Source organism: Neomonachus schauinslandi, chromosome 6, assembly GCF_002201575.2.
Source record: "Neomonachus schauinslandi chromosome 6, ASM220157v2, whole genome shotgun sequence".
NCBI lineage: Eukaryota > Metazoa > Chordata > Mammalia > Carnivora > Phocidae > Neomonachus > Neomonachus schauinslandi.
Window position 1 is genome coordinate 117,774,688 of NC_058408.1, and position 20,879 is coordinate 117,795,566.

Genomic DNA, 20,879 nt, shown 5'->3' on the forward strand with positions numbered 1-20,879 from the left:
GCACATACAATAGCAAATACACAAGATAAGAAGTTAAAAAAAAAAAAAAGACTAGAAATCCAGTCCAGTTCTGTCCCAGCAGACCAAAACTGTGGGTAAGTCACTTAACCTTTCTGAACACCAGGGTCCTAATCTATGACATGGGGGTAAATAAGCCTATTCTGCCTAAACTGCGTCATGAAGACTCCACTACCCGAAAGATATCGACCTGAGCCCTCCTTATAAAGCGCTGAACTCACTTCCAGAACTTTCCTGTCATGGAAATGATGGAAGCTTCCACATGTAAAAACTAAGAGATTCCTTTTTTTTTTTTTTTTTTTTTTTTTTTTAAAGATTTATTTATTTATTTATTGAGAGAGAGAGAGAGAATGATAGAGAGAGAGAGCATGAGAGGGAGGAGGGTCAGAGGGAGAAGCAGACTCCATGCTGAGCAGGGAGCCCGATGCGGGACTCGATCCTGGGACTCCAGGATCATGACCTGAGCCGAAGGCAGTTGCTTAACCAACTGAGCCACCCAGGCGCCCCCCTAAGAGATTCCTTTTTAACTCTAAGACTCCTACACCCAGAACACAAGATCCGTGATATAGATGGAAGAAAATTCAGACTCAATACCAATCACATCATTTTAAATGAATCTATAATTTTTTAAATGATACATAATCAACCAACCTTTATTGTAATAAAAACAAATATCCTGCTTCTTTCCTGCATTATATATTGTTATGGGGGGAAACACCGATGCTTTTATGAAGGATGTCATCAAATAAAATTTTTAGGGCAAATTACTTTGTTTCACTGCTGAAGGTGCATTGTCAGAAAAGAACAAGGAGTTCTACTTGAATGAAAGCACATGCAGAAGAAAGAGCTAGCATATGCAGATTTCAAGCATGCACTTATTCCAAATATAAAGATGAGATGAATGAGTCCCAACATATACAGGTGTAACTCAAGCATATTCAACACTACACCCTTGGATAAAAGAGAGAGAGAAGAAATGAACAAGTGAGAATAAGAGAAGCCTGTACTTCTACTGTTACTTTCGTTCAATCTAGAACTTAGCCTCCAGCACCATGGTCAAGTGTAAAATGAAGCAGAAGAATTTAAATTCTAGGTTTGAAGCTTCCAACGGCTCAGCATCTGGTGAGTCAAGAGGTTTTCAAGGATTGTTTGGACCTTATGTATTTTTCTTTTCTGGGATGAGCTGCTTATGAAAACAAATGGCTGAAACAGCCATAACATTTAATCTAAAAATGCCCTAATGCTCCAGGTTTCTGTGCCAGATGTTACAGAAGACACCACTATCCAGGACTTGCAAGTGTCAGAAAATCCCATTCCTGGCAAAGAAAAAGACATCCAAAGGAAACACACACACACACCATGCACACACACACATATTTTCACAATGACAGGTTCAGAAATAGAATGAAGCAGACTTAGAAGAAAAGACAAGCCAGATCATCTTAATCAATGATGAAGAGAATCCCACCTACCTGGTGACTGCCCGGGTGCAGATGGTAACAAGGAAACAGCCAGCCACGATCATCCAGCCCCAGCCTCCATCGGGAGGAGAGGTAGACCGAACTCTAGTTCCTTTGGTCATGGCTTCAATTATTTTTTCTTCTTTCTTGGGTTACTCCAATAGCCCAGTTCTGATCCTGGAAGAGATTTGCTGTCCAGTGACTTCCTCTTGGCATTCAAGATTGGCATGGAATGCTACCTGGCACATAGGTTATTGGCCATCTAAAACCAAAAATCAGGATATATTTGTATTTTATTTTCATACCCAAAGGTTGATTTTTCACTTGACAAAAATGATCATTACTTTCCTGTTAAATATGATTATTTGTAATTATGAATGCTGGACTGAGGCAAAGACCATTAGTTGTTCTTGGTACCCATTCTTCTTCTTTTTATTAAGAGAGCCTCCCAAAATTTAGCCAAATCCATGTCCACCCAGTTTGATACCATATTTCCTAGCTTCTCTTGAAGGCCGATGTGGCTTCTCTTGTGGTAGATTTAGTCTAAATAAAAGGGATGGAAGAAAAAGTGATGCACCATTTCTAGTTCATGAGCTCAAAGGCAAAAGCACTTTCCTAGGACTTCCACCACCCCCTTCCCCATAGACGAGCATGGATGTGGGGGTGAGACAGCTTCACCCACACAGACCAGGACGGCTCCCTGGGGGCTGGCAGAGCTACAGGGTAGAAGGAGCCTGGGTCCCCAGATGATGGTGGAGAAGGGCTGCCTCTCCAGCTCTGGACTTCACAGACCTCTACACCATTACACAAAATACCAAAAAGCTTCCGTTTTATTTGAGCCTCTGTGTTTTGGCATCTCTCTGTTACAACAGCTTAGACCATGTCCTACTTATAACACCAAATGAGTCTGATAGTAACTTCTTTGGCATTTCTGACTAGCAATGCTATAATTTTTATTTTTTTATTTTTATAATTTTTTCTTCAATGCTATTATTTTTTAAAAGTGTGTAATTAAGGCAAGAAGAGAATGACAAATAAATGAATCAGAATAGAGAGCCCAGCAGCAAGTACATAATAATTCAATATAACTGAATAAGGTAGCAGAGACTGGTGGAGATAAAAAGATTACTCACTATATCATGTTACAACTCTCCCTCTAGTTCTTAACCTTCTAGATAGGTCAATGTTAAATGCAAAAAAAAAAAAATCATTAAAAATCTAGGTGAAAATATAGGCAAATATTTATCTGATATCTAGATAGAAGAAGAAGGACTCCCTGAGACGTAAAGTAATGTAACAAACTCAGAGGAAATTTTGGTTGATTTATCTAAATTAAAATTTAACATTTCTACATATCATAAGATGTAATAAATAAAGCCAAATGATAAACCATAGACTTGCAAAAAAAAAAATTAGCAATACATGGTTCAAAGAAGTAATATCTACAACATTCATTCATTCAACCACCAACACTCACTGAGCATCTACTAGGTGCCAGGCAGTATTTCAGGGCACTGGGAATCCTTATGGTGGGCAGACTCTAAGGTACTCCTATAGTCCCATCTCCTGTTGTTCTTTTTTTTTTAAAGATTTATTTATTTATTTATTTATTTGACAGAGAGAGAGAGAGCATGCACAAGTGGGAGGGGGTGGGGCAGAGGGAGAAGGAGAAGCAGACTCCCCGCTGAGCAAGGAGCCTGATGCGGGGCTAGATCCCAGGACCCGGAGATCATGACCTGAGCTGAAGGCAGATGCTTAACGACTGAGCCACCCATGCCTCCTGTTGTTCTTGACTGTATATAATCCCTCCCCTTGAGTGAGGGTGGGACCTGTGACTTGCTATTAACCAGAGTAGGGCACAGGTGACAGGACATGAATCTCATGTTGTGTAAGACTCAGTCTTGCTAGAAAACTTGCTCTCACTCTCCTGGTGGCCTTGAAGAACAAGCTGCCATATTGCACACTGCCTATGGAGGGGGCCACGTGGAAAGGACTGTGGGCAGCTTGTGGGAGCCAAGGACAGCCTCCAGGAGACAGCAAAAAGCTGAAGTTCTCAGTCCTACAACAAAAAAGAAACAAATTCTTCCACAACATCCCAAGTGAGCTTGGAAGCAGATTTTTTCCTGGTAAGCCTCCAGTTGAGAACACAGCTTGGCCGACATTTTTACTGTAGCCTGTGACACGCTGAGCCGAGCACCCTGTTAAGCCATCCTGGATTCTGGTCCCACAGAAACTGTGATATAAGGTGCTTCTTAAAGTATTCTTTAGCATGTCAAACAGGCTTCTGAATTATAGTTAGGGATGAATTGTTTGAGAGACAAAAATAAGAGTTTGACAGATCCTTTTTCCACTGGATGGAGCAAATTACTCAGTTGTTGGTATAATTTGATTATGATCACCAGACGAAATCCAAGGTAATATTAATTCAATGAAACATCATTTCAAATATGACAAAGCATGCATTATTTGGAACACAGCCTATGTACCACTTGGCAAATTATGGGCAAACCAAATGAATACAAATTTTTAAAAATTTTTTAAGGATTTTATTTATTCATTTGAGAGAGAGACAGAGCACAAGCAGGGGGAGAGGCAGAGCGAGAGGGAGAAGCAGGCTCTCTGCCGAGCAGGGAACCTGATGCGGGGCTTGATCCCAAGACCTGGAGATCATGACCCAAGCCAAAGGCAGATGCCCAACCGACTGAGCCCCATGAATACAAATTTTTTTCAAGAAAAGGCTCACAGTAGAATCTTGCAATCTTTAAAGCCACCAGAACAAACTGGCAGCCTGTGAGTTCAGAGAGCAAATACAGAGCAAAGACAGTGAATGGGATTCATTCCCTCATAAGAGAGGCCCTGAGAGCTCCTTTACCCCTTCTGCCACATGAGGACACATCATAAAGAAGGCTGTCTAGGAGAAAGGAGATGGGCTCTCACCCAAAACAATTCCGCCAGCACCTTGATCTTGAACTTCCCACCTCCAGAACTGTGAGAAATAAAGGTTTGCTCTCCAAGCCATTCAGTCGAGAGTAGTTTCGTTATAGTAGCTTAAATGGACAAAGACCCCTAAAACTTTAGATCTCCCAATTCTCTTGAGAAATTGTAAGTGCTAGAGATACCAGTCAGGCATTCCTTTGTGGCAGCTATCAGAGGGAGTGAAGGAGAAGCACATTCCTGGATAAGGCCTGTCTTCCCCACTTCACCCTGTCCCTGACCTCCTGTCCTGTCCTACCCCGCAGTCTCACTCACACACAACACCTGACAGGCCCCTGCAAGCAACAGCTTCTCTACTTTTGCCAATACCACGTTACCGTAAGTCAGAGTTCCTTGAACGGCCAGCTGTGAGTCACATTCATGGGATGCGTTATGTCTTGCGCTCCCTCTCACAATTTCAATGTGACCAGCCTTCAAATTCTACCCACACCTGCGTGCGCACGCACACTCACGTGCGCGCACACACACACGCACACACACACTGAAATAACTCACTGCTTAGACATAAATAGGTGCCAAGTGTCACGAAATGGCAGAATCAATTGTACGAGTAAAACAGCCAAAGCTCAGAAACCTCTGCCTTGGTTTAGTTCTAGCCTCTTCATAGTTTTTCCTTTAAAATAACCCCAAGATTAAGCTGTTTTCCAACTGAAGACTGTAAATCCACCAACATGTAAATGTCCAGTATCTGGACCATCCTCAGTCAGTGCAGCCCAGTGCTGTTCAGGAATGCTGAAACAGGGGTGCCTGGGTGGCTCAGTCGGTTATGCATCTGTCTTCGGCTCAGGTCATGATCTCAGGGTCCTGGGATTGAGTCCCTCTTTGGGATCCCTGCTCAGTGGGGAGCCTGCTTCTCCCTCTCCCTCTGCCACTCCCCCTGCTTGTGCTCTTTCCCTCTCTCTCTCTCTGTGTCAAATAAATAAAATCTTTAAAAAAAAAAAGAATGCTGAAACAGGCAGTGAAATGTACTGCAATAGACCAAGAATTAGAAAGTTATTCAAATTCTTTGAATAGTAATCTCATTGCTGGGAAGTTATCCTAAGAAAACAATTTAAGAGAAGATGGACACTAGGGGTGGAAAATAATAGTTGCATTATGAATAATATATAAAACAGAGACAACTTAAGTGCCCAACGACTGGGAAGTGTTTCAAGAGTTATGACACATGAACAAATGGAACAGTATCCAATCCTTTAAAACCATAAACAAGAAGATAATATTGTAATATGGGAAAACATCTATGATGTCATGTTAAGGCAAAAAGAAGTCTCTAAAACTGTGTGAGGAGAAGCTAGGTAAAACTTATGTAGAAGTTGTATATTTGCAACTATCGCAAAGAATAGAAGGATATGCAAAAAAGGTATACAGTTGCAAAGATGATGCAAAAAGGTATACAGCTGGTATAATTGTTAGGAATCATTTTCAAAATTGTATTCAATACCATTTTATATGTAGTTTTCTTAGATCAGGTCTACTCCTACGATGAAAAAAATACGAGCACAGACATTTCCTTTGTATAGTGTCTCAAGGACTAGAAAGAACCGTATCACTTATTGAAACAACACAGTGAAAATTAGGTGATTGTTCAGTAGAGGACGTGATGTACGTAACAAGCCCCAGCAAAATGAAATGTTCCGTCTCATTACAAAAATCTTAAGCATCATTAACTTTTCCTTTGCCTCTTGTGTCTCCAGATGATTCCATTTTCATTTGTTTTAGTTGAGCAACCGCTCTTTGGCATTCCCACATTTTATGAGTTAAGAACCAATTTGTGAGGATCTCCCAAAAAAATTCAATTGCAAGAATCCAAATGAGGGAGGTGAGTAACATGCCCAAGCAGCGCTGGGCTGACGGCACCGTGAACAGAGGTCTGTTGTAAGTTAAAGTCGACCTGGGTAAAACCACAGAACCGGGAACATTCTCACAGGGTTCCAGGGTGGGGAGAAGCAGCTTTGAAAGCATTGGTAGGCGGTACCACGATTCATAATTCCTCATGAACAGGCCCACTTGAGCCTCACAAGCCTCAGAGACAGGCGCTGTTTTCTCCCGTTCGTGAGGATGAAGCTGAAGCCCAGAGGAGTGAAGGGACTCACCTGGCAGTGCTACATGTACATACAGGTGGAGACGAGAGACCCTCACAGATTTTGGACAGTGCGCTTGCCCATCCACCCTCCAGATTTCCAAACGGCTATTGGGCACTACTCTCAACAAGCCATACAAACAATGGTAAAACTTGAGCACCCATTCGTGTGAATGATCATGACAGAAGAAAGGGGGAGGAAGCCCACAGGCTAACACAAGGGTATACTGACCAAAAAACCACTCGTGTTTCTTTCAAAACAGGTCATTTAATAGATTTCTATGTATTCAAAAGAAAAGCACAGGTTAGACAAGGCTAACGTAGTTTCATGGAGACTTTGGAGCAGCCTGCACTTCCCCTAGGATATTAGCCTGCACATTCTTATAAATAATTAACTGCCCTGATATGGCACAAATATAAGAAAAAAGTCCTTTACTGAGTTAATAGTACACCGAAAACTATATGCAAAGGAAACGTTTCATGTTACCATCAGGTGATTCTTCATTTTACTAATCAGCCTCCAATTTATTTCATTTGACATCCAACCACTAAAGTATAATTGCATTCTGCATCTCATTCTGGTTTCAGAAAAACCTTTTTGGAACAAGAGAGACTCTATATCATGATGTTCTTCTAAGATTACTCCTTAATAGTACAAATTAGGATATATGCTCATTTTCACATCCTCCTCCTTGCTTTAAAAAAATCTAACGATTTTCAAGGGTGCCTGAGTGGCTCAGTTGGTTAAGCATCTGCTTTGGGTTCAGGTAATGACCTTGGGGTCCTGGGATCAAGCCCTGTGTTGACTACCCACTCAGTGGGGAGTCTGCTTCTCCCTCTCTCTCTGCCCCTCCCCCCATTTGTGCTTTCTCTCTCACTCGCTCTCTCTCAAATAAATAAAATCTTTTAAAAAAGTTTTTGTACTATTCTTACAACTTTTCTATAAATACGATATTATTTCTGGGGTGTCTGGGTAGCTCAGTTGGCTAAGCATCCAACTCTTGATCTCAGCTCAGGTCTATGATCTCAGGGTCCTGGGATCAGGCTCCCTGTTCAGTGGGGCATCTGCTTCTCTCTCTGCACTCTGTCCCTCCCCACTGCTCATGCTTTCTCTCTCTCAAATAAATAAATAAAATCTTTTTAAAAAAATCTAACCATTTGCAAAGAATTCTTGCTAACAATCAATAACTTTCCAGGAAAGCATTGCATTTGTGGGGCAAATCCTTCATATTGTCCTCCGTAAAGTTTTCTGAAGTGATCTCTTCTGTCCGTAGAAGACTTACGTACCTCTTACGGTCAGTGTGCTGCTACAGAAAAATTGACAGTGGTCCCGGAACCACTTGTTTTGTTAGGGCTCCCAACACTATCTTTCTTGCTCTTTCCTTCCTCCATTCCCTTTTACTTCCAGTGCCTTAACCTTTAGCTGTACCCTTCTTTATAAATTGCTTTGCAGCCACAAAACAGATAAAGGTATGTGGGGGAGAGATATCAAGGGCGAGAATTAAGACCATTGGGTCTAAGTGACATGACGTAGTTGTATGACCCTGTGCAAATCACTTCCTCTCTCCTACCATTTCCTAATCTCTAAAACCAGGGAGTTGAATTACTGTTTATCCTTCAAACCAGGTGACTGATTATTAGGTATCTCTTCCCTCATGGTTGAGTTACCTGGTCAACCAGGCACTCTCAGTAAACCGATGGTTCTACTCTTTGTTTTTACTTAAGAATCATGAAATTTGCCAGTCTCTCTCATTTTTGAGGCATTTCTAAAATATTCCTGTACTCTAGATAGTATTTTTGGAATATCTCTTGAGGTATTTATTACCTTTTGTTGGCAAGCTGGTTTTTTCTCCCTGGCCCCCTTCTCTTATTAAGGCTAAGCCAAGAAGTTTATTGCTGTAAGAAACAAGAAGACGAGTCCCATCCATAATAAATTCATCCATAAATAAGGAATCATAGGCTTGTGCTGATGGGGAAGTTTCTACTGCACAAAGGGAAAGTAGTTTCCTAATTTCTCACCATACCACTTATCTACCCCTGGTCAAGACTTAAGAGAATTGGAAGTGCAGCCCTGAAAATCCTAGGCAGCTCATCACTCTTCCTTTTAAAAAACCTTTCGCCCTTCCTCTCTGGGTAGTCTTCTACAGGACACAGTGAGGACAGAAGCCAATACCTGGAGACCAGCAAGATGAGTGTCACCCGCAGAATGCCTAGACACCAATACCGAGGAAAGCTCTGCTTAGGCCAATGAGAACTCAGGGACCTACATGCCAACCACCTCATCCACCATTACTATGAGGACACATGAGTTCTCCCCTAAGCCAGACAGGCAGAAAGGAGACAGAGGGATAAACACCACAGAAAGGAGAAACAACACTTACTTAGAGATTAACCTTGGATTTAACTAAATATTGATCCAAAACAACTGAGCTAAGATGAAAGCAAGTACTTTAAACTGGCAAAGACTGCTGGAAACTTTTCAAAATTTAGATATAACTTACACACACCCATTTTTAAGTCTATGTTTTGATGACTTTTGACAATGTATACACTCACATAACCACAACCACCACAACCAAAAGAGAGAATATTTTCCTCACCCCAAATACTCCCTCATGCTCCTTTGCAGTCAATATCCACCAACCTCAGCACCACGCTACCACTGGTTTGCTTTCTATCCAATATAGATTAGTTTTGTCAGCCAAAAATTCCGTAAAAATGGAATCACACAATATGGACCATTTTGTTTCCAGATTCTTTCACTCATGATAATGTTTTAAGATTCATCTAGGATGTTGTATCTGTAGATTCCTTTTTATTGCTGAATAGTAATCTGTATTATGGATATACTGCAATTTATGTATTCAACTGTTGATGGACATTAGGGTTGTTTCCAGTTTCAGACCATTATGAACAAAGCTTCTGTGACATCCATATATATGTCTTTACGTGGACATCTATTTTCATTCTCTTGAGTAAGTATGTAGGAATGAAATTGCTGAGTCATATTGTAAGTATATATTTGACTTTAGAAGAAACTCCCAGACTGTTTTTCAAAATGGCTACACAATATTATGAGTAATATATTAGAAGTCCAGTTGTTCCAGCGTGTAATGGATTTTCATTGTAGTTTTAATTCGTGCTTCCCTGATGACTAAGAATGTTAACCATTTTTTTCATGTACTTATTAACTATTCATACATCTTCTTTTGTCTATTCAAATATCATGCACATTTTGGGGGGGTTGTTTGTCTTTTTATTGAGATATAAAAATTCATTGTATATTGTCAATACAAGTCCTTTGTAGACATATGTATTACAAATAATTTCTCCCATTCTGTGGCTTGCCCATTCATTTCTTAATGGTATGTTCGGAAGAGCAGAAGCTATTAATTTTGATAAACTGGAATTTGTTATTTTTTCTTGTGTAGCCATCAAATGTATTTCTATATATTAGTGGCGAGCGATTACATATTAAAATTTAAAAATACCACTTTATGGTAGCATCCCAAACCATGAAATGCCCAGGAATAAACTTAGCATAATATTTGCATTACTTTTCCACTAAAAACTACAAGACAGTGCTAAGAGAAATTTATAAATGCCTAAGAGAGAAAGAGAGAGATACCCTGTTCATTCCATGGAAGATGTCGAATCTGTCCAAGTTGATTGATACTTTCAATGGCTGGGAATCACAGAGGACACCATGTGCACCACAGGGCCATCTTCCAAGTCTGCTAGGAGGATTCCAACACTTTTCCGCATGGCCTTCAGAGCAGCGGAGCGGTGTTCTTACAGACTTGTAGCCTGGGGCGAGCACACGATCTGAAAAGGACCCAGTGTGGAGGGAAGTTAAAGAAACTCCTCTGGCGGCTTGGGTTTGAACAGTCTCTGGCCCAGGGAGCCAGCTATTTTTTCCATTTGGAGTCTCTGGGTCTTAGGGATGCCTTCTATTGCATATGGATTTATTTTTGTTGCTCAATGGTATTACACATGTGCTATGAAAAATAATATTGCTCTTAGTAAAGAAAAACTAGTGATTTGCTTTTTTCCCCTCTCCTTTCTGCTTCTCTCTGCTTAGTCCTCCCACGGATCCTGGTAACAGGGGAATAAATAACTACTGACTTCACCCAGAAATTTTGGGGGTGTCTGTTGGACACCTTTGAGCATTAAACTGAAACACTGACTTCCAGTAATGAAGCCGCCCGAGTTCCTACACTGGGTGTGAGACTTTGGGGACAGGAATACTTTACATAAGACCTAGAATAAACAGCAGAGCAATTTATATGGTCTACAGAGAGGGAGAAAAGGGTACAACCTGTGATTCATGTAAGACGCAGAGAGTAGAAAGCACCTTCTTTCCCTCCCTGCCCAGCTGCTACCCCACAGAGCTGCTGATTCTAGGCAACATCAGAAAAATGCTTACTTCTGCGTCTAATAGTTTGTTGACGGTGCAATTCAAAACCAGGTGCTTGCCCCCAATTACCGTTCTCTGCAGTGCTGGAGTTCTTGTCTCTCCTCTTTGGAAGTGCACGTAGAAGAAGCAATAGGCCTGAGCTCTAGCCCTCTCTGATAAAAAGTATAACATGCAGTCAGTGATGCCTGCGCCTGGAACAGTGTCTGGTATAAAGCTGGTGTGGCTCAGTGAATAAATTCTTGTGTCTAACTCTGTGGGCTTGCAGAAGTCTTGAATTCTAATTTTGCACTTACAGCGTATGGAATTATTAGGTCAGAATATGTTCTATCAGAGGCCTCTCGGCTGCAGAGGAGAAGCTTGGGGCTTGAGATGCATCGCACAGAATCTTTCTGTTAGTTCACAGAGAGCCTTTTATTGAAGAACAGTGCTGGCTGTTTATACCACAACATTTTCCACACTCTGTAATCACGGCTACCGCTATGTTGTTGGAATGGGAAGGCAACCAGTCAGATATTTCAGTCGGCTAGAAGTTAACCCCTCGAGTCATGCAGCGTTGTGGAGAACTGGTGTTTGAAAGCCACCGCAGGCAGAACTCAGGTCTGCACGGACTGTGAGCTCCCTAAGAGTGGGGGACCCTTGATGCTTCAGTGCCTCAGACACTGCCTGGAAGAGAACAGGCACTCAATAGACATTTAGGGAACAAACATCCCCAATTCTCGAGTTCTGGACGTTTTCTCAAATCACATGGGGAAGGGGTACGGGGAGCTTGAGGGATGGGGGCAAGAAATTACCCATCCATTCTTTGTTCTTTTTATCCACTATCAAACCAGATTAACCAGCTTTCCCAGCATCTGGGTAACAGAGCCTTAAGTGAACATAACTCACTGAGAACACCAGCATGGCCAGGCCCTGCCCCCAGACCAGGCCCTGCCCCCAGACCAGGCCAAACCTGCAAACATAACTTCACTGCCAGTGTAATGGAAAAACTCGGATTTTTCCTTCCTGTGGAGGGAAAATCCAGTTCTTCCCTACTATGTGTTTCTCTCCCGTGAGTCTCCTTTACTGCTCACACAAAACACTTCACGTCTGACACTTCAAGTCACCCGCACACCAAGAAGCAATTCTTGAACACCAGCAGGGTGTCCAAGAATTTGACTCAATTCTGACTTCTACCCAGAGAAAGTGTCAGATCCCACAGTTTAAGGGCTCAGTCCCAGAAGACCGTCCCTCACCCTCCACCTTCAGACAGCAGTCACATGCCAAGGGTATCATCTGAGCTTCTGACAAACAAACAATAGTTCAGCAGTGCCAATGACCTCTTCCTTGGGTTCCACTAATTTGCTAGAACGGCTCACAGAACTCAGGGAAACACTTACTCATGTTTACCAGTTTACTATGAAAGGCTATGATAAAGATACAGATGAACATCTAGATGCCAGAGACATGTAGGGCAAGGTATGTGAGCAGGGCCACAGGACTTCCGTGCCCTGTCCGGGGATGACACTTTCCTCACACCTCCATGTGTTCACCAACCTGGAAGCTCCCCGAGCCCCACACTACTGGGATTTTATGGAGGCTTCCTCACATAAACGTGATCAGTTATTAACTCCATTTTCAGTGCCTCTCCTCTCTCGGAAAAAGGGAGGGGGACGTGGGGCTGAAAATCCCAAGCTTCTAATCACGGCTTGGCCTTTCTGGTGACCAAGAGAGTGGCTAAAAATGCACGCGGGTTGCTGGAGGGCTCACCTACAGAGCCTGGCACTCGGCCCACTGTCTGCCCCACACTGCACAAGCCATCAAATTCCACAGGCCCTTAGAGATGTTTATTTTTGCGCTCTGTAGACTCTGCTCACTGCTTGAGCCATGGTAGGTCACACAAAGGACAAGGTGTTGCCAAGGCTGAGAATGTGGTGTACTCTTTAGTGCGAGACCGAGAACCAGAATTTCTTTCTGGAAATGAAAAACTTCGAAATGATTATACAAAAATTCTTTCAAGATGTGGGCGGTCGTCTTTGTCTCCATCCTGATAGAAATAGTTAGAACTGAACCAGTCATTCTAACTCCCTCCTAGTTTGGGACCCAGAGAAAAGGTTGGTGAACTTTCACAACAAAGGCCTTGGAAGTAGTTCTCAACCAACTTTTTCACGTGTGAGTTCACTCTATACGTTTTTAAATATTTCCTAAAAGTAAATAAATAAAAGAAAATATTTCCTTAGCCAAACATGCCAACAGTTATATTTTTAGTGTTATTTGTTGATTAAGAAAATATATAAAGGGGCGCCTGGTGGCTCAGTCAGTTAAGCGTCTGCCTTCGGCTCAGGTCATGATCCCAGGGTCCTGAGATCGAGTCCCGCATCTGGCTTCCTGCTTCAGCAGGGACCCTGCTTCTCCTTCTGCCTGCCGCTCCCCCTGTTTGTGTTCTCTCTCTCTGAGAAATAAATAAATAAAATCTTTTGAAAAAAAAAATTTTTTAAAGACATCTGTTAAAATGAATTTCACGGTATTTGCAAATACATTTTATTTTATTTTATAAATCCCTAAGGCACTTACAAACATTTGACTAAGCCTGACAACTGAGTAAGATGTTATTCTGTTCACGGGCGGTGTTGCATGTACTGTGGATTTGCACACTCTGTACTAATTCTCTCATCTCTTTCCAGGTCGGAGACCCCCCAGATTAGAAGCTCCCCTCTGTTTATTATGGGTAGGGCTAGTGCCTTAGAGAACATAAATTCCTTCTGGTTTACTAGGTGTATTATTTATCCTAGTAGGGGCCAGGAAGTTGGGGAGACCTCAACAAAGACATTTATAAAGATGTGAGCTGTGTTCATAAACTCTAACAAAGGTCAGTAGAATCCCCCGGGGCTAGTAACAGTGGAAGATATTACCACCTCTGGGCCTGAAGGGCAGAGGGAGAGAGCAACTACTGGAACCTTCTATAAAGTTAACCGTAGAAAATCTTGGGCAAAGGAAAGCAGCCAGTGTACAAGGATCAGACAGTAAAAGAGCCAAGGAAATAAATACACCAGCCTCGCACTCCTGATGCCTTCTGAGTCCTCTCGGTGGCTGGACCCAAGGGGGACCCAGGGGCTGCAGCTCCTGCATGTCAGTCTCCCAGGGGAGAAATGGATGGACAGTGGACTTAGAGGGACAGATGGAAGCATCCTGCACACGAGTGTGGGCTGCAAGCTTGTGTCGTGCACCAGGGCTATGATTGAAAGATGAGGTCAATTCCTGAGCCATTGTGGGCTTGCCTTTGAACAAGATCAAGTCACAAGAGTTATCAACTCAAATCTTCTGGCTTATTTCAAATACAAAACTCAGTTGTGACACTGACCTCCTCTTTTGCTGCTCTTACTTTCGTACTCCCTTAATTTCAGCCAGCAATCACTTTTAAAGGGACAATGCCACACCTGTGTTTCTGCTGCCAACCTTCCTCAAGTTTCCAAGAGCCTACAAGGTGCCTCAAACGCACATGTCCAAAAAAAGCCCAGGCTCTTCTCCCCTGGAAACACAATGTGTGTGTGTGTGTGTGTGTGCGTGTGTAATGCTTTTAGCATTTTCCAACTAGGCATACTAGAACTCTCTTGAGTCCCCTTGACAATTCCCCAGGTCTCATAACAAGTGAGGCCAACTCTGACCACTTCCGCTTGTGTGCCTCTCACACCCGCCTTCCCGCTTTCATTTCCCTTTGTCTTGTACCTGACCCAAGTCGGAGGCTGCCACAGCGGGCCCAGCTCCATCTGTCCCTGACAGAGTGACCCTATTCAGACTTCTCTGCTACTCACAAACTGCAAGCTCTTATTGAGTGTCTCAGTGCCTCAGTTCCCTTATCTGCAGGACAGACCTGTGGACAATACCTCCAACTGGAGACAAAGACCTCCTTTGCATTGATTCCAGGTGTCAGGCACCCTGGTAGATGTGACGCCGCTGGCCTTTCTCGACCTCCTCGCTGACTTTTCTCCACAGGAGGAAAGCGGTTATCTGATTTGTGACTTTGGGAGAAACAGATATGGCTGCACTTTTGGTCAGTTCAGCCCTTCTCTTCCTTGTGTTCCCCTGCTCCCTTGGGATCTGCTGTTAGTAGAGAGGGCTCATCCTTCTCAGGTCTTCCATGCTACAGATGAAGTAGGGGCAGGTGTCCTTGCAAGTCAGCCTGTGGTTGTTTGGGGGCTGGCAGGGATTGCGATTGGGTAAATCTGTATTTTTTATGGGAAAAGTATTGCAATCCTCCTTGGCTGGTAATCCTAAGCCTCATTCCCCAATTCTCAGTATCATGAGCACTGAAGGTGGCATTTTGATCTTCATTGGTTGGATACCTGTTTCTGCCTCTACATTGGTTTTGAACTTAGGGAAAAGATGAGTGTTTTTTATTGATCATTTCAAATCCCATTCCTGCCTCATGGAGTTATTTGGAAAATGAAATGAGGTAATCCATATTATATCACGAAGCACAGGATCTCCCCACAGCATAAGCATTCAAATAAATGTTAGCTATTATCACTCTCGTTGTTATAGACTGCCTCTATGAACATTAGGAGAGGGGTGAGGAATTTAAGATTTCAATATTCTATGATTATTATAATTTTTTATATCGAGATAGCCTGGGAAAGTAACAGTTATATCAAGTAAAACTTTATAAACTGCAAAAGAAGACGTATCACATTTCTCTGTCCAGGGACTTCACCCTGGAGCAGTATGTGTGTTCGGAGGCTGGGTATGAAAAATGTTCTGAGAGAGTTCTCCGAAAAGGAGGCTTACAAGAGGCCCTTAAGCCATGATGCTGTTGTAAATAGTAACATAATCCAGCTAGAAAAAAATTTTTAAAAGAAAAATGAGGGGTGCCTGGGTGGCTCAGTGAGTTAAGCATCTGCCTTCGGCTCAGGTCATGATCCCGGGGTCCTGGGATCAAGCCCCATGTCGGGCTCCTTGCTCAGTGGGGAGCCTGCTTCTCCCTCTGCCTGCCGTTCCCCCTGCTTGGGCTCCCTTTCTCTCTCTCTGACAAATGAATAAATAAAAATCTTTTTAAAAAACCTGCCACAAGTATGAACACTGCATCACATTGTTAAGCACACACACCAGTGCACCTGGGGTGGCTCAGACATGTCTGGCTTGGAAACTCAGCTCACACAACCACTGGCTGAATGACCTTGACTCAGGGCCTAGCTTTCTGAATCCCAGACTCCTGCCGTGGACATCTGAGCTCAAAATTCCTCTCTAATAGGGCTTTCATGAGGAGTAAAGGGCAAAGTACATGTAAAAGCACCTCCCTCCTATTAAAATATTCTCGTATTAACACAGTCCACACTCAAAACATGCTTACCTAAGTTAAACTTATGCCAGCTACTAGTTCAAATAGTGACATGATTATCAAATTATTAATAAATGAATATCTTCATCATAGCTGAAAGCACCCATATTTCTCTTCCTAGAGCATCCAAAGGGAAAAAAGGCCAGGAAACACCCAATGACTTTATATTGCTATGTCAACTTTCTCTTATGATCTAGAGACAATACAAAAGAGGTCAATAATGGGCAGAGAGTGGCAGAGAAAATGACAAAGAAAAATTCCAAGAAATACCACGGTTTTTGACCATTTAAACCAATTTTCACTTCTTTGCAGTGCACACTGAAATGCACACTGAAATTCTTTGCAGGCAATTATCTGTACACCGAATATCTGTATCCACATTCTCTTCCCTTTTGATGACTTTTCCTAAGAGATACACGGATGGCACATCCCAGCTGTGGATTCCAATAAAACCCTTCCCAGGGATGGTCATGAGGACTGTAGCGACACCAAATCCACACTGATGCTGGGCTAACTCACAATCAGAACACAAAATGTACGTGCTATGAATACAACTACAGAAAATACATATGCATAAAGACAAGATGAGAAGGCAATGCACAAAAATAGAAGGTAGTTGTGTGAAGAAAGTAGGATTATGAATGCTCTTTTCTGAATTTCTTGGGAGACTCAAGCCTTCTTATAAAAAGTAATAAAATCATTTTTACAGACTTGTAACTAAGTGTGGACTTGCGGTTTTTTTCCATCAGTTTATATAGGCTTTCTTATATAGTTGACAGAGGTGACATTTCACATTGAATACATTTGTCATGTTTGCTGTCTTTATTCCAGCTTGTCAAGATTTTATCCTCCCAGGAATACTTGAGGAGGCTTTGCTTTGGAACCACTCCTCACACATGAATTAAAGGTCACCCCTCACGTCTTTTCTTCCCAACAGGGCGAAAACAAGAAATCTACCTGTGGAAAGAAAACCTTTCTAATCATATTTTAAGGTTGTCTATGGAAAGATTCAATTGACAGAATTTAGTTTTTATTGTTTTCATATATGTGTGGTATAGTGTGTGTGTGTGTGTGTGTGTGTATGTGTGTAAAATAAAGATATTTATTCCAGCATGGTCTTTTACTACAATTTTCAAGTTTGTTTTCCTCTTAGAAAGTGTTGCAATATTTGATGGGTAAGTAACAGGGAATGAAAAAGTCCACCTTAGGACAATTGTACTGGATGGAATGAGAATGTGACATTCTTACGGCATTTTAGGTTCACATGAGAATATCATTCCCTCTTCTTTGATAAACTTTTTTTTAAGATTTATTTATTTATTTGACAGAGAGAGACACAGCGAGAGAGGGAACATAAGCAGGGGGAGTGGGAGAGGGAGAAGAAGGCTTCCTGCTGAGTAGGGAGCCCGATGCGGGATCATGGGATCCTGGGATCATGACCTGAGCCGAAGGCAGACGCTTAATGACTGAGCCACCCAGGTGCCCCTGACAAAGTTTTTGAGAGAATGCTGACTATGACAAAATTGTCCTCACTGGGGGCAAGGGGAAAAGGAATTAACGTCTTCAGGATAAGAATAAATAAAGGCTTGAGTTATATTGGATAGTTTTAGAATCTTGGAACAAGAATAATCTGAAGAGAGAAAATAAACATTTTGATTTCAACAAATCATCTATAAGATTGAAAAGTATAGCTTTGTGTCTACTTAATCACTCATGTGTTAAACCAGTATTTCTCACTGAGAATCAAGTGTTAAATAATATAAATTCAATTTATTGGACTTCTCATTTCTCAAAAACACAGCCAATTAAGAACACAGCAAAAAAGGCTGATGATTGGCCGAAGTCCACATTCCAAAGGCCAGTGTATTTTTACCGTGCATTCTACATGAACAAGCTATGGGTTTCAGGCCCACCAATGATAAGCAGTAGTCACAGTGCAGGGCAGAGGGGATGGTATCACAGATAAATCTGTAACCAAGGGTGAGATCATTGCTATGGGTCTAGGAGCAATAGAGACAACCTAGACAAAAAGAAATAAAGAGAGAGAAAGATTAAAAAAAAAAAAAGACAAGACTCAGAAAATTCAAAAGCTTGGAGTCATCTTATTAAATAAACCAGAGCAGAGGCTGAAATCTCTAGCATTTGTGGCCATCAGCTGAAAGAGTTCTTAAGGAGCTGTTTGGGTCTCCGAAGATGGATGATGCGTGTCTTGCAGGGCTGGTGGACAGCCCCTCATGGCCTGGCAACGAGGAGTGTCTGGGGTTGCATGTAAGAGCCCCATATAGTTTCCTTCTATATATGAAAAAAGAAAAAGTCCACAAAGACTGAGAAATGGGCATCCCCTCACCTCAGTCAAAGAAGGAGGCTCAGGATTCAAAAGAAAAATCATTAAATCTCTCTGGGGAAGAAAAATTGTCAAAGCCAGAGTCAAATGCAATTTGTGATTTACATATGTAAATTATGTGACTGTGACATGAAATAAATAGAAACAAGTCTAAAAACAGAGGGAAAAGGAAATGAGTGTTACAGAAACAGAGGCCTCCTCGATCCCTTATTTCTCTTTTCCTCAGCTTTGCTTCTCATATGGATAATGTGACTCAGGAAAAGTTACTTTTGCAGTTGGTAGGTCAAAGGTCCTAGGTCAGAAAACAGTAAATACACAGTGTTCCAGAAGAGATGTGTGTGCTTGCTGGTAGAGAATCGACCCCTGCAGGGCAAAAGACACTCAAGGATGAAATCTGGAAGAACGGGGTGACACACAGACCCTTTCACTGCCAGTGGGCAGTGCTTCAGATAGCTGGTGGGGGCCACCACGAATCCCCTTCACAGCTGGCTGGGAAGGAGGCCACAGACTCTGTGCAATCTGTACGAGGGGTCAGATTCCTCCGAACGAGCATGGCCATCCTGGGCAAGGCAACCAGGCTTCTCTAAGGGGAAATAACATTTGACTAATTGGGTATTTAAAGGAAATGCCCAGAATGGTGGGGCAGAAAAAGACAACTCAACATTTTAATTCTGTAGATGAATATCATCATAATAGCAACAGCTACTGTTTTGTGAGCATTGATCTACGGGCCAGGCACTGCGCTCAGGGACTCACATACATGATGGTCTTTCAGAAGAGGATCTGGGTACCTGCTCTTCATTGTTGGTGGAGCTCTGCATCATGGTACCATGATTTTGGTTAGCAGAATTTCACTTTCCTTCCCAAATTGATTCTGTGCCTATAGAAGTGCTAATAAGAGCTTGGCAGTGAAACCCTCTCTCCCACAAATTGATAGACTGTGGGAGAGGTTCAGTGAAGTTTTAAAATAATCTAGCTTTGGGGCACTTGGGTGGCTCAGTCAGTAAGGCGGCTGCCTTCGGCTCTGGTCATGATCCTGGGGTCTTGGGATCAAGCCCCGCATCGGGCTCTCTGCTCCTCGGGGAGGCTGCTTCTCCCTCTCCCACACCCCCCCTCCTTGTGCACTCTCTCTGTCAAATAAATAAATAAATAAATAAATAACTTTAAAAATAATAAAATAAAATAATCTAGTTTTAATTAATTTGGTCATTGTAATGCATATGCCTTGGATAGGAGCACCAACAAACCAACCAGGGTGACAGTTTCCCACCAGATGCCTTAGAAATCCAGAGATGTTTCTTCTCTGAGCAGTATGGATTCCCAAAGGACCACCTCCCTCTTGTAAAAGAAATAAGGAGGAAGGCTATGGCCTAGGACACAGAGAGCTCACGGGGAACCAAGATACAGGCTCTGAGACAGAGACAGCAAAGTCTGGTTGAGATTATTCTGCACAGTATCAGGATAAGTAGAAGCTTTGATGTGACAAGAGTCAAAATGAAAATGGCCATGTCAGAAAAGTGACTAGGGAGTGGCTTTCATCCCTGTCAGCACTGGATACTGTTCAGCCTCACAGAAGGAGTCTTTCATGAGGAAAGAAAGAATGATGGTGCTTTTTACTTTTAAATAGTCATCTCTAGAAAATGTGGGCATATTAATATCAGTGGCATGATCATTGTCAAACCCTTAAAATTAATCTTGGTATTGTTTTCATTTAAATAAGGAAACCAGGCCCACCCCTTTATAGACACACTATTTTGACCAAAACAGTACTGCTCAATGTGATCATCAATATCACACTCCAGACGTGGCTCCCAATGAGTGTTTGGTGTTTCCAAAAATCACAGTCACTTTCTTAGAGTGAATAGCCACTGTGGATGACATTCAAAAGAATATGCTAATGGCTTAAAGTAGTTTCAAAAAACGAGGCTCCAAAATATTGTGAACAATGATAGGTTGACCTTAAAAATTCCTACTGTGGCTGCTTTTAAGAGGAAAATGATATTAATCATTCAGATATATATTTCCTTTTGAGTCAACATTGGATTACATGTATTTAAACAGGTGAACATATAATAAGGTTTATTATTTCAGAAATGATGAAAAAAAGGTGTAAAAGTAATTGTTGACTAGTCACTGGTATAAAAGTTATTGTTGACTAGAAAGGTATCAGTTCAATGCGCTCCTATGATCAAGAGAGTCAATATAATTGCTGGTCATCACCAAGGGGAAATAGGAACAAACTAAAAAATATAATT

The 20,879-nt window shown here is 42.0% G+C and overlaps 1 protein-coding gene across 1 annotated transcript in view; it reads right to left on the reverse strand.

Annotated features, from left to right (window-relative positions):
- The window catches only part of SLC16A12 (solute carrier family 16 member 12), a 72,394-nt gene that overhangs the window by 20,699 nt on the left and 30,816 nt on the right, over positions 1-20,879 (reverse strand). Inside the window, exon 2 of the mRNA XM_021699973.1 lies at positions 1,491-1,740. Within this exon, the coding sequence (XP_021555648.1) occupies positions 1,491-1,600 (110 nt within the window). The 5' untranslated portion in view covers positions 1,601-1,740. The remainder of the gene's footprint in view (positions 1-1,490; positions 1,741-20,879) is intronic.